The following is a 16,774-nucleotide window of genomic DNA, read 5'->3' as shown; positions in this document are numbered from 1 at the left end:
ACCTGGCAACCCTGGCCTGAGTTACAGCAACTTCCTGTTTCATGGTGAAACATCGAAATTTGTAACGCTGCCAGGGATACACCCTTCGATGAAAACTCAAGATCTTCGCAATTTAGCATTGCAAAGGTCTAATGATTACACTCACTAAATTTGAAGATGATACAATTAAAAATGTAGGAGGACTTCGTTAAAGTACGAGGCCTGAAAATGGCAAAAACTACACAAAAATCTTAGAGGAAATTGAAAATGGCTGACGTCCTGTTGCGTTTAGGACTTCACTCTAAGATACTTTTTTGTAGGTATTGGGATTTTACATGCGGATACTGAATTTTGTACACGTACGTGAAACGTAGCGGGAGGGGCGCTTCATTCAAATTTTATAAGTGGCACTATTGAGTCATTTTGCTACGCCAGTTCTGATGCATGTGCAAAGTTTTGTGAGGTTTTGAGCATGTTTAGGCCCCCAAAAACGCAATTTACTTTGGAGAAGAAGAAGAAGAAACAGGGCAATTCCAAGAGACTCCTAATGACACCATCATTTGCTTATAAATAAGGTATGAATTGGGGCATAAGTAATTACTTGTCATTCATTTATGCTATTTGCAAAACGTGTAACGATATTCACTACACTCACCAGCCAAACTCGTGCTGTTTCTGCAACATCAGTCTATTAACACATGTATTTTGTATAACTAGTAAAGCACAAAACTGCTTATAACAAAAATATCTGTAATTTGGCCTATATTTCTACTCCCTTACATTATATTCAATTGGCCTATATGTCTAAATTAATAATATAAAATTTGCTATGAATGTCCTACATTTCTGCCACAATACCACAGTAACTGTTACTACAGTAAATCCATTATAAATGTTGGTGATTTGTGGATTGAAAAGTATTCTAACTCCATTGTTGTTGCACAATGTTTCTCCTGTTTTCCGCATCAGTGTTGTTGAGAATGTTAGGACAGTTTCATCTGCCTTTAAACTAGTTTAAATCACCGCGGAGTCTGTGGTTTGTCTTGGAAACCTCTGCTCCAAACGCAAACGCTTCTCACAGTGCTGTTTAGTGGTCTTCTTGTGATCGGGACCTGTGAGTGAACTCATTTGTTCTGAGCTCGCGCTGCGCTGTCTTTAGGCAGAGCTGATAATGATCCGTGCAGCGTGGTTAAAACGAGTCGTGCTGTTCCGCTTTTGGCACATTTAGGAATTCTCGTGCACAAAAGAAATGGCAGTGCATATGAGTTATCAAACTGTTATCACTCGCGTTTTACTGCTACATCTGGTCTAAAATTTAGTGCTGTCACCTTGTGTTGACATTGTGAAACTGCATATATTGTAGATTATGCTTGGCGGGCCACAAATAATATATTTTAATAGACAAGCTGCGGGCCATTTGAAATTCATCCACGGGCCGCATTTGGCCCGCGGGCCAGACTTTGGACACCCCTGCCTTAGGAAAACAGTGAACAATGGGCAATATGCATTTAAAGTGGCAAATAAAGGAGGAATATGTTAAAGTTATTTATATGTGCCAAACTTCCTGCTGCCAGTTGGTGGCGCTATGACTATAACGGAATATTGGCCTTTAGATGTCTTCAGGCCAGGACTTTTATTAAACATGTGAAGTTTGGTGCAGATTGAACATGGGATGTTTGAGTGAGTGTAAAACATAGCATATCCTGTTGCCAACAGGTGGCACTATGATTATAACTGGATATTGGCCTTAAAGGCAGGGTATGTGATTTTTCAAAAACACTTTAGAAAACTGATTCGGGCCGAATAGCAAAACAAACTTGTAGCCAATCAGCAATAAGGGGCATGTCTACTCGTGATGTGGAGGAGGGAGCTTTCAGTGCCGGACGGAGCTATCAAAATAGGGGCGAGACCCTTTTGGGGTAGGGGCGTCTTTGTTTTGGTGATTTCAAATATCAACATTGGCTACCAGAAATCACTTACTCTGCCTTTAAGATGTCTTCAGGTCAGGACTCTTATCCAAAAAAATAAAAAATTGGGACAGACTGGACATTGCATATTTTAGTTAGTGTAAAACATGACATTTCCTGTTGCCAACAGGTGACGCTATAAATTATAACTGAATGTACTGCATGTAGATGTGTTCAGGCCGGGACTCTTATCAAACATGTGAAGTTTGGCGCAGATCGAACATTGCATGTTTTTTTTTTCCCTTTTCTTTATTTAAATACGTTTAACATCACTGAACAATAAAACATACAGTAACATACAGACACAAAAAACACGATGCCAGTTTCGCAAATCACATAATTAATAGTTCAGAAGTTACATAGATTAAAGGATATTAAATCCTGCCTTCAACAGATTTTTCTAAATACCTAATATTATCTACACACACACACACACACACAAAGAAAAAAAAAGAAAGTTATACATTAATCACTCCTCAAATCCCAAAAAATTAATAAAAGGTGACCACAATTCCAAATAAGACCTAATGCTCTTCCTAGTTACAGCAGCCGTTCGTTCCATTACCATGTGCTCTAGTAATACATTTCAGCCAATGGTTAATCTTTAATGATTGCTGAGTTTTCCAATGTTGGTGAATAGCTTTTTTTTGCTAGAATCAGAGCAATGTAAACCAATTTTACATAATGTGGTGCAACATCTATCTCCAAACCTAATCCTAACAAACAAAACGAAGGAGAAAATGGTATTTCTAAGTCAAGTAACGTGCAATTTCTCTGTAACCCCCAATCAAAAATTCTGAACAGGAGTGCGATACCATAATGAGTGGAGCTAAGTGTCTAGACTACCAAGATTACATTGAACACATATGGGTGAATTAGTAAAACCCATTTTATACTTTGTGTTGTGTAATATATACTCTATGCAGAATAAGTTGTAAATTAGAATTATCAATCAAAGAAAAATGATTTTTACAAATCTGTGTCCATGTATTAAAATCATGGGGAAAAGATATATCCGAGTCCCATTTTTCAATAGGTAGATACATCAAATTATCTATACTAAGTAATAATTTATACAATTTAGATAACTTTCTTTTTGATGGTGCAATTGTTCTGATCTGAGTAACAAATGCAGAAGGTTGAAGCGTATTATCCTTAATATTTACTTGTGATTACTTTATATGTAAATACTGAATAAATTCTCCTTTAGAAATAGCATAATTAACTGTTAAATCTTCAAAGGAAATAAACTTATCATCACAAAACAAATGATAAAGATGAGTTATGCCACATTGACTCCATTTACTGAAAAAAGAGGTTTCTTGTTAAAATAAAAATCAGAATTGTACCAAATTGGAGAGTATGAACATGGGTCCATAGGAGAATTAGTTATATTTTTTATTTCCCACCAAGTTTTAAGAGTTGAAGAGATTAATTTATTTTTGAAACAATTATATTTTTTTAATCGATGTTCCAATAAAAGGTAGATCACTTAATTTAATATCCTTACTATCGTATTGTTCTAAATCCATCCAGGCCTCATTAACTGAATTAATATGTATCCACTTATTAAGAAATTGTAACTGATTTGCCATATAATACATTAAAAAATTTGAAGCATCTAAGCCCCCTGTGATTTATTTGTTTGTAAAGTGAACAGGCTAATTCTAACTTTCTTATTTTTCCAATAAAAATCAGATATAATTGAGTTTAATAACATTGCATGTTTAAGTTAGTGTAAAACAAGTCATTTCCTGTTGCCAGCAGTTGGCGCTATGTTTATAACTGTATATTGGCCTTAAGGTGTGTTCAGGCCAGGACTCTTATCAAACGTGAAGTTTGGGGTAGATCGGACATTGCATGACTGAGTTAATACAACTTCCAGTTTCATGGCATTAAGCATGCTTTAGCACTTAGTCAGTGTTGCTAGCATGTTTCTAGCATGTTTAGCACACAATGGCATATTTTACATAGTAAGTGTTGCTTGCATGTTTGAGCATATTTCTAGCATGTTTGGCAGTTAACGGTAGTGTGTTGCTAATAGTGTATCACAGTGTGAAATATGTCACTTCCTGTTGACAGTAGGTGGCGCTATGTCTATAACTGAATATTAGCATGTAGATGTGTTCAGGCAGATTGGACATTGCATGCCTGAGTTACAGCAACTTCTCGTTTCATTGTATTAATAGCATGCTTTAGTAAGTTAGCTAAGTGTTGCTAGCATGTTTTAGCATGTTTGTAGCATGTTGCTAGCCAATTTAACACATGCTGACGCTTTTTAATATGTTGCTAGGAGTCCATAACAGTGTTAAACATGTCACTTCCTGTTGCCAGCAGGTGGCGCTATGACCATAACTAAATATGTGCATGTAGATGTGTTCAGGCCAGGACTCTTATCAAACATGTGAAGTTTAGGACAGACTGGACATTGCATGCCTGAGTTACAGCAACTTCTTGTTTCATTGTATTATGCTTTAGCAAGTTAGCTAAGTGTTGCTAGCATGTTTGTAGCATGTTGCTAGCCTATTTAATACTTGCTGACACTTTCTAATATGTTGCTAGGAGTCCATAAAAGTGTTAAACATGTCACTTCATGTTGCCAGCAGGTGGCGCTATGACAACGAAATATGTGCATTTAGAGGTGTTGAAGACAGGACACTTATCAAACGTGTTAAGTTTGGGGCAGATTGGACTTTGCATTGCCTGAGTTACAGCAACTTCCTGTTTCATTGTATTAATAACATGCTTTTGCAAATTTGCTAAAAGTGTTACTAGCATGCTTTACAATGTTTCTAGCATGTTGCTAGCCTATTTAAAACTTGCTGATGCTTTTTAATATGTTGCTAGGAGTTCATAACAGTGTTAAAAATGTCACTTCCTGTTGCCAGCAGGTGGTGCTATGACTATGAATATGGGCATGGACATGTGTTCAGGACAGAACTCCTATCGAACGTGTGAAGTTTGGGGCAGATTGGACATTGTTTGCACGAGTCAGTGTTGCCAAGTCCGTGGTTTTCCCATGGAAATGGGCTACTTTAACACTGTTGCCGCGGGTTGTTTTTAATATCCGTTGGAACAACCCCAATAACCTCATATTTAGCCCCTGGAGTGCGCATTTACCAGGGGAACTCCACCAAAAAAACTTGTATTTTACACCCAGGAACATGATTTTTACCGGGGGACCCCCCTCGAAATGTGATTGGGCTATTTTTGGGCTAGTTTTGAGTAGCAATTGAGCGGCTTTTGTTGTGAAAACCTGGCAACCCTGGCCTGAGTTACAGCAACTTCCTGTTTCATGGTGAAACATCGAAATTTGTAAGGCTGCCAGGGATACGCCCTTCGATGAAAACTCAATATCTTCGCAATTTAGCATTGCAAAGGCCTAATGATTACACTCACTAAATTTGAAGATTATCCGATTAAAACTGTAGGAGGAGTTCGTTAAAGTACAAGGCCTGAAAATGGCAAAAACTACACAAAAATCTTAAGAGGAAATTGAAAATGGCTGACGTCCTGTTGCGTTTAGGACTTCACTCTAAGATACTTTTTTGTAGGTATTGGGACTTTACATGCGGATACTGAATTTTGTACACGTACGTGAAACGTAGCGGGAGGGGCGCTTCATTCAAATTTTATAAGTGGCGCTATTGAGTCATTTTGCCACACCAGTTCTGATGCATGTGCAAAGTTTTGTGAGGTTTTGAGCATGTTTAGGCCCCCAAAAACGCAATTTACTTTGGAGAAGAAGAAGAAGAAGAAACAGGGCAATTCCAAGAGAGTCCTAATGACACCATCACTTGCTTATAAATAAGGTATGAATTGTGGCATAAGTAATTCCTTGTCATTCATTTATGCTATTTGCAAAACGTGTAACGATCTTCACTACACTCACCAGCCAAACTCGTGCTGTTTCTGCAACATCATCATAGTTGATCAGGATGAACGAGCGGTCACCATTGGAGACTAAAACCACTTGGAAAGTAACCACCCTCCCTTACATTATATTCAATTGGCCTATATGTCTAAATTAATAATATAAAATTTGCTATGAATGTCCTACATTTCTGCCACAATACCACAGTAACTGTTACTACAGTAAATCCATTATAAATGTTGGTGATTTGTGGATTGAAAAGTATTCTAACTGCATTGTTGTTGCACAATGTTTCTCCTGTTTTCCGCATCAGTGTTGTTGAGAATGTGAAGAAACAAGCGAGGTCAACAGTGAAAATGGCAGATCATGGAAATAAATGTTATATTACAGGCTACACATAGACAGAGTAAGGAGAGATGACTGAGGATGATGGCGAATGATTTACAGATCCTGAGCACCACTGACAAGCATCTGATCTTGTAAAATGTGTGGTAAGTACTGCCGCTGTAGTTTACGCAGATCGCAAATCTCGAAAGTGAAAGTAAAAAGCGATCCTGCATTCGAAAGCAGTTTCACAGCCCCGCATATTAATAGCGGCTCCCTGATGTCCGCCTTTTATATACAGTATAATTACCCAACGATATAACTGTGAGAGAAAGTTTGAGTTATTTTCAGAGGACAGTAAATCTGTACTGCTATACAAGCAGCACATTGACTACTCTAAAATATAGAGTAGTCAATTTATTCATTATATTATATATTAATTTCTATAGTATTGTCCCTTGAGAAGATATACTAAAATGGTTGCTGAAAAGTGAGGGGTGTACTCACTTTTGTGAGATACGGTATAATGATATAGAGTTGATAAAACTATACAAACTTGATCATCAAGATAGTAATTTTTTTGTAACTGACCAAGTAAGAAATTGAATAACTTCTTCCACTCTAAAAATTAATGCTCTAACTGCAGAAATGAAAGTAGTTATTACATTTTTTGGCTGGAAAATTGGACAAATGCAGCAATGCGCCGGTGATGACACAGTAAGCAGGGTTTTAAATATTGAGGCACTAACCCCACCAAACATAAAAGTGGCCAAAAGTGATGTGTGGAGGGGTTTTTTATGACCCCACATTTCACTTAAACCATCAAAATACAAGGGGAAAAAAAAACACTGACCAGTGTTGCCAACTGCTTTCAACTGAAAGTAGCTAAAACTAGTCACTAGATGTTGCTAGATGACATCATAAAGGCGAGTTCACTGATCTATATAAGTGATGTTTTATTAACAAATTTCGGGAGGAGCACGCGCAGATATTTAACACGGCCAGTCCATCATCAGTAATTACACCATCTATCCAATCAGCACAAGAGAGAACCTCTATAAATAATCAAAGCAGCCTTACCTTCACTATCTCTAGTCCTTCAGCATTGGCACATCCATTTGCTGCAAACATGTCAGAGATCGAACTTTTCCCAGACGACAACGCGTTCGACACCACGGGTCCTCCGGCGTCTCCAGTCACCGTTCAGCGCACCAGCGCTCCGCAGGACACCATAATCGAGCCTGCGGCTGCAACACGGGGCCGCCGGCCTTCCCGCGCCGCCGTCGCTCATACCTCCAGACACCGAGGCACGCCATCACCTTCGCCTTCCAGGCATCAGCCACCTTCTCCAGCGTCCTCCTACGCTTCAGCCCTCTCCTCCGCCCCAGCTGCGGAGAAATGGACCGTGACCGGACTACGCCAGGCGCTCATTAGCTCCGGCGTCAACGTCCCACGACGATCGGCCAAGGCAGATCTCCTCGCCCTCTATACTTCCCTCCAAACAGGGGCGCCTCCAAGCTCTAGACATCACCTCTGCCTTTAAAGTGATGCCCATTCACCCGGATTTTTGGCATTTATTTGGCATCCGCTGGCATAATAAATTTTACTTTTCCGTCTGCCTCACTTTCGTCTGCAGAAGCAGCCCTAAAGTTTTCGACATGTTGTCAGAGGCAATCTGCTGGATCCTCTCCAACAATTACGTAATACCCTACCTGATCCATCTTTTAGACGATTTCTTAATCATCTCGCCTCCCGACTCCATCCCAGCCACGCATCTTTTGAGAATCCAAAAGGTTTTTGCAGAGCTCGGGATTCCTCAACCCTCATCGGCCAACCCCTTTGACATCAGTATAGCCCTGGTCACTCAAACTTCAGACCCACCATAGTTGACCCCCTTTTTCATCACCTAATCCATCTATAACGACCCATCCCCACTCCAGCCATCCCAGCAGCACCCATTCCCAAACTGCCGCAGCAGTGCCCGCTCCCGCAGGAGCCATACATAAAGTCCCACACTGCCGCAGCAGTGCCCGCTCCTGCAGGAGCTCTTCCAGATTTGCCCACTGCCGGAGCAGTTTCCGCTCCCGCAGGAGCTTTTCCATATTTCCCCACTGCCGCAGCAGTTCCCGCTATCCCGCAGGAGCTTTTCCATATTTCCCCACTGCCCATATTCCCCAACTGCCGCAGCAGTGCCCGCTCCCGCAGGAGCTCTTCCATGTTTCCCCTCCGCCGCAGCAGCTTTTTCATATTTCCCCACTGCCGCAGCAGTTCCCGCTCCCGCTGGAGCCATTATCTGTAATTTACACTGCCGCAGCATCGCTTGCTTCCGCAGAAGCCATTTTCTCTTTTCAGATGCCGTAGCAGTTCCCACTCCCACAGGAGTTTTTCTTTTTCAGATGCCGCAGCAACGCCCGCTTCCGCAGAAGCCTCTAGTTCTCTTTTCTAAGCCCAGCAGTGCCGCTACTACAAGCGATGTCCAGCACCCCACCAATCTTAAGCTTTGCAAATTTTGGGGGGTTATCAATGCTCCTCTCTGGCTGCTGTCCCATACTAATTGCATCTTTTGGGGGAGTGCTCTGGGTCCGGGCTAAAAGCCGAGCTCGGACCCCTCTCCCCGGACAGGGGGAGTACCCCGGGCTCGAGAGTAATTACCGAGCTCGGAGCCCTCTCCCCGGACAGCACGCCAAATACGCATAACCTTTACTCTGTTCATTATATGCAAGTGTGAACTCGTGAAATATAAGTATAGATCAGTGGGAGAGTTGGAATCTAGATAAGGTTTGTCCAAGAAATTGATTTTGTTGCTTGGTTTTTGAAAAAATTCTCAAAAGGGGGGAGGAAGTCACTAAATCTAGTGACAAAATCACTAAATTGGCAACATTGACTACAACATAATCAGTCATTAATATTTAGTTGGTCCTCTTGTTTTTGCATGTGTTCATAATTTCTTTGTATGACAGCATGGCCAAAAATTGTGACTGCACAATTTGGCATGTTTCATTGCATTATTATCAAAAATAAAACAACTGACTTTAAGCAACTATGCAATATGCTTACAAAATCATTAACACATTTTTTTTTTTTTTAATTAATTAAGGGTGAAGATGTCAAATTTCCTAGGCCGGACATCACTTTTGGCCACTATTATATGGCAGTTCATTGACTTTCCAACTGACCGCCAAACCATGCTGCAAAAATAAGCAACTTTTATGAGCATTGTGGGCTTTCCTGGAGTTGTTGGAGCCATTGATGGAACTCATGTTCACATCATTGCTCCAACTGTAAATGAGGAGACATACCAATAGAAAACAATGTCAAAGCATCCGTAACAATTTGTGATAATTTTGCGCAATGCAAAGCATTTTTTTAAAAATACATTTAAATATTAAAATATTTCAGTGTCTTAAATGACTTTATTATGGTTACATTAAATGATTGGTGTTGTGCTGCTGTGACTTCACATGAGCAGGCTCATTATTGGCTGTTTCAGAGGTTCAGGGCGGCCATTTCGGGTTGACATCATTGTAGTCCTTATGGTGCGTTCAAGTCATGTCGGATAGATTGTATTTACGAGTTGAACGCACACGAACGCCATTACAAAGTTGTTGTTACAAGTGGGAAACTCGAAAATTTCTTTAAGCCCAGAGTTTCCGAGTTGGGGACGTGTCAGTGAGAAAAATGTGTCGGATGCAATGGACGCAGCCAAGGACTATAGATATGCAACATCTGTATTGACGGTAAACATTTTTTTAAATAAAATTATAATTTTTTTGTAATGTACAATAAAACTATATAAGTTACATATACAAAATATTATATTATTGTATAATTACCATAAAATATATGATTCAGTTTACATCACCTTCATAAATCACCTTCAATAAAAACAGGAAAAAAAGCAGAAACACGATGCACATTCTTTATTCATCATTTTGTAGATGTAGAGTTTTAAAAATCGTTAATTAAATCGCCATATTGTTCCGATCAAAGTGACTTGAACGCACCTGACGTCGATCGAACGCAGCATACGTTCACAACACTCAAGTGTTTTACTTTTAAAAAAAATTTTTTTTTTAAGTACTACTTTTTACTAAGAATTTTTTGACAATTAAGTCAAAGCTTAAGACTATTCTACTAGTTGTATACATACGGGCCCAGGATTACTAGACCAAAACGTTAATATAATTTTAGCAAATGGATACAACATAAACATGAATAGATAGATAGATAACCTTACTGAATTTAAAGTATTATTACTACAATATTTCTAAGACTAAATTAATAATAAATAATATTTCATCAGATGACCCCCGACAATAATCAAGACCAGACTGACAACATATGTTTACCTGTGCAATCAAATAATGCAGTACAAGGTTCATTATTTCATTGAGTCTGTCCTTTTATTTATAATGTTTCATATACATTTTTGTCTCTTTGTGAAATGCCACAATGTAACTAACATTTTGATTCCAAGGTATTAAATGGAATCTCACCAAAGAAATCATCTTTGTTCACGATGTGAACGTAGCCTTGATTTCACACAGACACGCATTTTCTGATGACATTTTAAACTGCCGAGCCATTTAAATCTCTTCCCACACACAGAACACAAATAACGTCTTACATCTGCATGCATTTTCAGATGTATCTGCAAGTGTGAGAGCAACATAAAATTCTTATTACAATGATTACAATTAAACATCCTTCCTTTAGAGTGAATGCACTGGTGATTTTTCAAATTGCTCCTTTTTCTAAACTGCTTCCCACAATCAGAACACTGCAACTTCTTTCCAGAATGAGTTTGCAAATGACGGTTCAGGTCTTTTTGATATGTGTAACTCCTCTTGCACTGAAGACATTTAAAAGGCCTCTCTCTGGTGTGCACTCTCATGTGAACTTCAAGGTTTCCTTTAAATGTGAATCCTTTTCCACACTGAAGACAAATGAAAGGTTTCTCTCCCGTGTGAATTTTCATGTGAGTTTTAAGGTTTCCTTTAAATCTACAACTCTTTCCACAGTGATGGCAACTGAAAGGCTTCTCTCCAGTGTGAATTATTACATGCCTCTTGAGGTTTTTCGTATCTGGGAAACACTTTCCACACTCAAGACATTTAAAACCAGTCTCTCTGGAATGAATTCTCATGTGGTAATTAAGGCTTTCTTTTCGTGTGAAAGATTTTCCACACTGAACGCATATGAACGGCTTCTCTCCAGTGTGAACTCTCATGTGAGTCTTAAGATTTCCTTTTTGTGAGAAGCTATTCCCGCACAGTTTGCATGTGTAAGGGCACTCTCCAGTGTGACCTCTCATGTGAGCATTAAAGGTTGCTTTATATTTGAAACTATTTCCGCACTGAGGGCATGTGAAAGGCTTCTCTCCAGTGTGAAGTCTCATGTGAGTCTTGAGGCTTACGCTATGTCTGAAACTCTTTCCACACTGATGGCAGGTGTAAGGTTTTTCTCCAGTGTGAATTCTCATGTGAGACTTGAGGCTTACTTTAAATCTAAATTTCTTTTCACACTCTTGGCATTTGAAAATCTTTTCCTCTGTGTGCATTAGAACATGTCTGTTAAGGTGTTTTATGTCCCGGAAATTCATTCCACACTGATGACATGTAAAACAGTTCTCGTTTGAGTGCATTATCATGTGGGAAGTAAGAGTTTTCTTACGTTTGAAAAACTTAATTAATTAAGGGTGAAGATGTCAAATTTCCTAGGCCGGACATCACTTTTGGCCACTATTATATGGCAGTTCATTGACTTTCCAACTGACCGCCAAACCATGCTGCAAAAATAAGCAACTTTTATGAGCATTGTGGGCTTTCCTGGAGTTGTTGGAGCCATTGATGGAACTCATGTTCACATCATTGCTCCAACTGTAAATGAGGAGACATACCAATAGAAAACAATGTCAAAGCATCCGTAACAATTTGTGATAATTTTGCGCAATGCAAAGCATTTTTTTAAAAATACATTTAAATATTAAAATATTTCAGTGTCTTAAATGACTTTATTATGGTTACATTAAATGATTGGTGTTGTGCTGCTGTGACTTCACATGAGCAGGCTCATTATTGGCTGTTTCAGAGGTTCAGGGCGGCCATTTCGGGTTGACATCATTGTAGTCCTTATGGTGCGTTCAAGTCATGTCGGATAGATTGTATTTACGAGTTGAACGCACACGAACGCCATTACAAAGTTGTTGTTACAAGTGGGAAACTCGAAAATTTCTTTAAGCCCAGAGTTTCCGAGTTGGGGACGTGTCAGTGAGAAAAATGTGTCGGATGCAATGGACGCAGCCAAGGACTATAGATATGCAACATCTGTATTGACGGTAAACATTTTTTTAAATAAAATTATAATTTTTTTGTAATGTACAATAAAACTATATAAGTTACATATACAAAATATTATATTATTGTATAATTACCATAAAATATATGATTCAGTTTACATCACCTTCATAAATCACCTTCAATAAAAACAGGAAAAAAAGCAGAAACACGATGCACATTCTTTATTCATCATTTTGTAGATGTAGAGTTTTAAAAATCGTTAATTAAATCGCCATATTGTTCCGATCAAAGTGACTTGAACGCACCTGACGTCGATCGAACGCAGCATACGTTCACAACACTCAAGTGTTTTACTTTTAAAAAAAATTTTTTTTTTAAGTACTACTTTTTACTAAGAATTTTTTGACAATTAAGTCAAAGCTTAAGACTATTCTACTAGTTGTATACATACGGGCCCAGGATTACTAGACCAAAACGTTAATATAATTTTAGCAAATGGATACAACATAAACATGAATAGATAGATAGATAACCTTACTGAATTTAAAGTATTATTACTACAATATTTCTAAGACTAAATTAATAATAAATAATATTTCATCAGATGACCCCCGACAATAATCAAGACCAGACTGACAACATATGTTTACCTGTGCAATCAAATAATGCAGTACAAGGTTCATTATTTCATTGAGTCTGTCCTTTTATTTATAATGTTTCATATACATTTTTGTCTCTTTGTGAAATGCCACAATGTAACTAACATTTTGATTCCAAGGTATTAAATGGAATCTCACCAAAGAAATCATCTTTGTTCACGATGTGAACGTAGCCTTGATTTCACACAGACACGCATTTTCTGATGACATTTTAAACTGCCGAGCCATTTAAATCTCTTCCCACACACAGAACACAAATAACGTCTTACATCTGCATGCATTTTCAGATGTATCTGCAAGTGTGAGAGCAAAATAAAATTCTTATTACAATGATTACAATTAAACATCCTTCCTTTAGAGTGAATGCACTGGTGATTTTTCAAATTGCTCCTTTTTCTAAACTGCTTCCCACAATCAGAACACTGCAACTTCTTTCCAGAATGAGTTTGCAAATGACGGTTCAGGTCTTTTTGATATGTGTAACTCCTCTTGCACTGAAGACATTTAAAAGGCCTCTCTCTGGTGTGCACTCTCATGTGAACTTCAAGGTTTCCTTTAAATGTGAATCCTTTTCCACACTGAAGACAAATGAAAGGTTTCTCTCCCGTGTGAATTTTCATGTGAGTTTTAAGGTTTCCTTTAAATCTACAACTCTTTCCACAGTGATGGCAACTGAAAGGCTTCTCTCCAGTGTGAATTATTACATGCCTCTTGAGGTTTTTCGTATCTGGGAAACACTTTCCACACTCAAGACATTTAAAACCAGTCTCTCTGGAATGAATTCTCATGTGGTAATTAAGGCTTTCTTTTCGTGTGAAAGATTTTCCACACTGAACGCATATGAACGGCTTCTCTCCAGTGTGAACTCTCATGTGAGTCTTAAGATTTCCTTTTTGTGAGAAGCTATTCCCGCACAGTTTGCATGTGTAAGGGCACTCTCCAGTGTGACCTCTCATGTGAGCATTAAAGGTTGCTTTATATTTGAAACTATTTCCGCACTGAGGGCATGTGAAAGGCTTCTCTCCAGTGTGAAGTCTCATGTGAGTCTTGAGGCTTACGCTATGTCTGAAACTCTTTCCACACTGATGGCAGGTGTAAGGTTTTTCTCCAGTGTGAATTCTCATGTGAGACTTGAGGCTTACTTTAAATCTAAATTTCTTTTCACACTCTTGGCATTTGAAAATCTTTTCCTCTGTGTGCATTAGAACATGTCTGTTAAGGTGTTTTATGTCCCGGAAATTCATTCCACACTGATGACATGTAAAACAGTTCTCGTTTGAGTGCATTATCATGTGGGAAGTAAGAGTTTTCTTACGTTTGAAAAACTTTCCACATTGTTCACATTGGAACGGTTTAACTCCTGTGTGACTGTTCATGTGATACTTAAGGCTTACTTCTGCTGTAAATCTTTTTCCGCACAATTGGCAGGAGTAAGGCTTCTCTCCGGTGTGAATTCTCATGTGCCTGTTAAGGGTTCCTTTTTGAGTGAAACTTCTTCCACATTCTTGGCAAGTGAAAGGCTTCTCTCCGGTGTGAATTCTCATGTGGCCTTTAAGGGTTGTGTTTTTACGGAAACCTTTTCCACACTGTTGGCAGGTGTAAGGGCTCTCTCCATTATTAATTCTTATGTGGACTTTAAGGTCTCCATGTTGTTTCTTATACTGATCTTTGTCTTCCATTTCATTCAGTACCTCATTCTCCTCTTTCAGCATCATCAGGTCTAAGGTGAAGAGAGATAAATACAAGTTAAAACGTCAAACCTTGTTGACAAAATGGGCCCACTCAGACCTACTGGGAGATGCGACATGCTTCAAAAAACAAAACAAAAAACTATGTGACATTTGCATAGATCGGCAAACATAATCACCTAATTTTGTAATTGCGGCTAGGGATGGGTGATATGGGCTTTAAAATATATCACGATACTTTCTGATGTTTATTGCGATAACGATATCAATGACGATAATTTAGGGAATCCTGTTTCTTTAGAGAAAAGTATTATCTTTCCTATTTGTACCCAAAATAAGGTGTTGTGAGCATTACGGAGTACACACTTAAAGGGATAGTTCACCCAAAAATGAAAATTCTGTCATTTACTCACCCTCATGTCGTTCCAAACCTGTATGAGTTGCTTTCTTATGTTGAACACAAAAGAAGATATTTTGAAGATTGCTGGTAATCAAACAGTTGGTGGTTGCCATTGACTTCCATAGTATTTTTTTTTCCTCCTAATTTTCATTTTTGGGTGAACAATCCCTTTAATGTAATGACTGTTAAATTCATACTGGAAGACGGAGGGCGCCCTTGCGCAGAAACTCCACATATGCATAGTAGAAGTAATGCTCCAGGAAGAAGTATCCAGTGATCGCTGTAGCAGAATAAAACGCAGATAGAGAAATTTTAACTGAGGAAACCTGAAGACAATAAACATGCGATTGCACAAAATATATGGTATCTGTGTTCTTCAAGCAATCTTGGGCATATTTTATAAGGATAAATTATATTTATCATGCAATGCTAATCACTTTTATTAGCCACAAGGGGGAACTGTTGTACCTGCAGCACCCTACTTCCAACATGCTTGCTCTGCACGCATTACGCTAAGCAAATACGCGTGTTAAGTTCAAATGACACTGTTCTGCGGAGTTTTGAATCACTGAGCCATATCAGTGCAATTATACAGCAAAGATGGATTTAATATCGAAGCCGAAAACGACAGCACCTGTCTGGGCACATTTTGGTTTTAAACCTGACGAAAAAGGACAGCCGAAAGACATTGACACAGCAGTGTGTCGAATATGTAAAAGAGAAATACCAGCGAAAAACGCCAACACCACAAATCTTAGAAACCATCTAAAGACACATCATCCCACTGAATTTGCCGAAGTTTGCAAGGCATCCAAACCCGCACATACATCCCGTCAGCTGCCAATAGCGGAGGCTTTCGAACGGGTAACGAAATATAAACTTGACAGCATCAAATGGCGCACACTGACAGACAGTGTTACTAGGTACATTGCGAAGGAAATGCAGCCGTTTAATACGGTGGAAAAAACAGCATTTAAAGAAATGCTGCAACAAGTATGAATTGCCAGGAAAAACATACATTTCCAAAACGGCAATACCGAATTTGTACAATCAAGTGAAGGAAGATATTGTTACAGATCTGAAACAAATTCCTTTTTATTCCGCTACTACAGACATGTGGTCCAGCTCAAACATGACTCCGTACATGAGCTTTACAGTTCATTACATCACAGCTTACTGGACTCTACAGTCAAAATGTCTAGAGACAAGGTACACCCCAGAAAACCACACAGCTGATAATCTAGCAGAAACTCTTAAGTGTATTTTATCGGACTGGGAATTAGATGGAAAAAAAAAAATGTCTTGCATTACCACAGACAATGGAGCTAATATTGTGGCTGCAGTGGGCAAACTTGGTTGGCCATGGCTAAATTGCTTTGGCCATAATCTCCATTTGGCGGTCACAAATGCTGTAGCAAGTGAGAAAGAGCGCACAGCTCGTGCCCTAGGACTGTGTAGAAATCTGGTAACCACCTTCAGTATGAGTTGGATAAAGAAAAGAGACCTGAAAAAGGCACAGACGGAGACCAACATCCCAACATAGTCTAATTCTGGTGAGTGAAATATTTTATTACTATCTATCTA

General features: G+C 38.8%; 1 protein-coding gene across 2 annotated transcripts in view; it reads right to left on the bottom strand.

Annotated features, from left to right (window-relative positions):
* Positions 1-10,538: 10,538 nt before the first annotated feature.
* The window catches only part of LOC107717580 (gastrula zinc finger protein XlCGF57.1-like), a 9,781-nt gene continuing 3,545 nt past the window's right edge, over positions 10,539-16,774 (bottom strand). Inside the window, exons 3-4 of one of the 2 annotated variants that reach the window (XM_016524389.1) lie at positions 14,428-14,822; positions 10,539-11,827 (exon numbers count right to left, since the gene is read on the bottom strand). In XM_016524389.1, the coding sequence (XP_016379875.1) occupies positions 10,649-11,827; positions 14,428-14,822 (1,574 nt within the window). In that variant the 3' untranslated portion in view covers positions 10,539-10,648. Of the gene's footprint in view, positions 11,828-13,138; positions 14,823-16,774 lie in introns of those variants that run through there. The other variant, XM_016524388.1, reaches the window with a different exon arrangement.

This window comes from Sinocyclocheilus rhinocerous, unplaced genomic scaffold (genome assembly GCF_001515625.1).
Source record: "Sinocyclocheilus rhinocerous isolate Xijiao unplaced genomic scaffold, SAMN03320098_v1.1 scaffold3681, whole genome shotgun sequence".
NCBI lineage: Eukaryota > Metazoa > Chordata > Actinopteri > Cypriniformes > Cyprinidae > Sinocyclocheilus > Sinocyclocheilus rhinocerous.
This window is presented reverse-complemented; position numbering and strand designations above follow the sequence as displayed.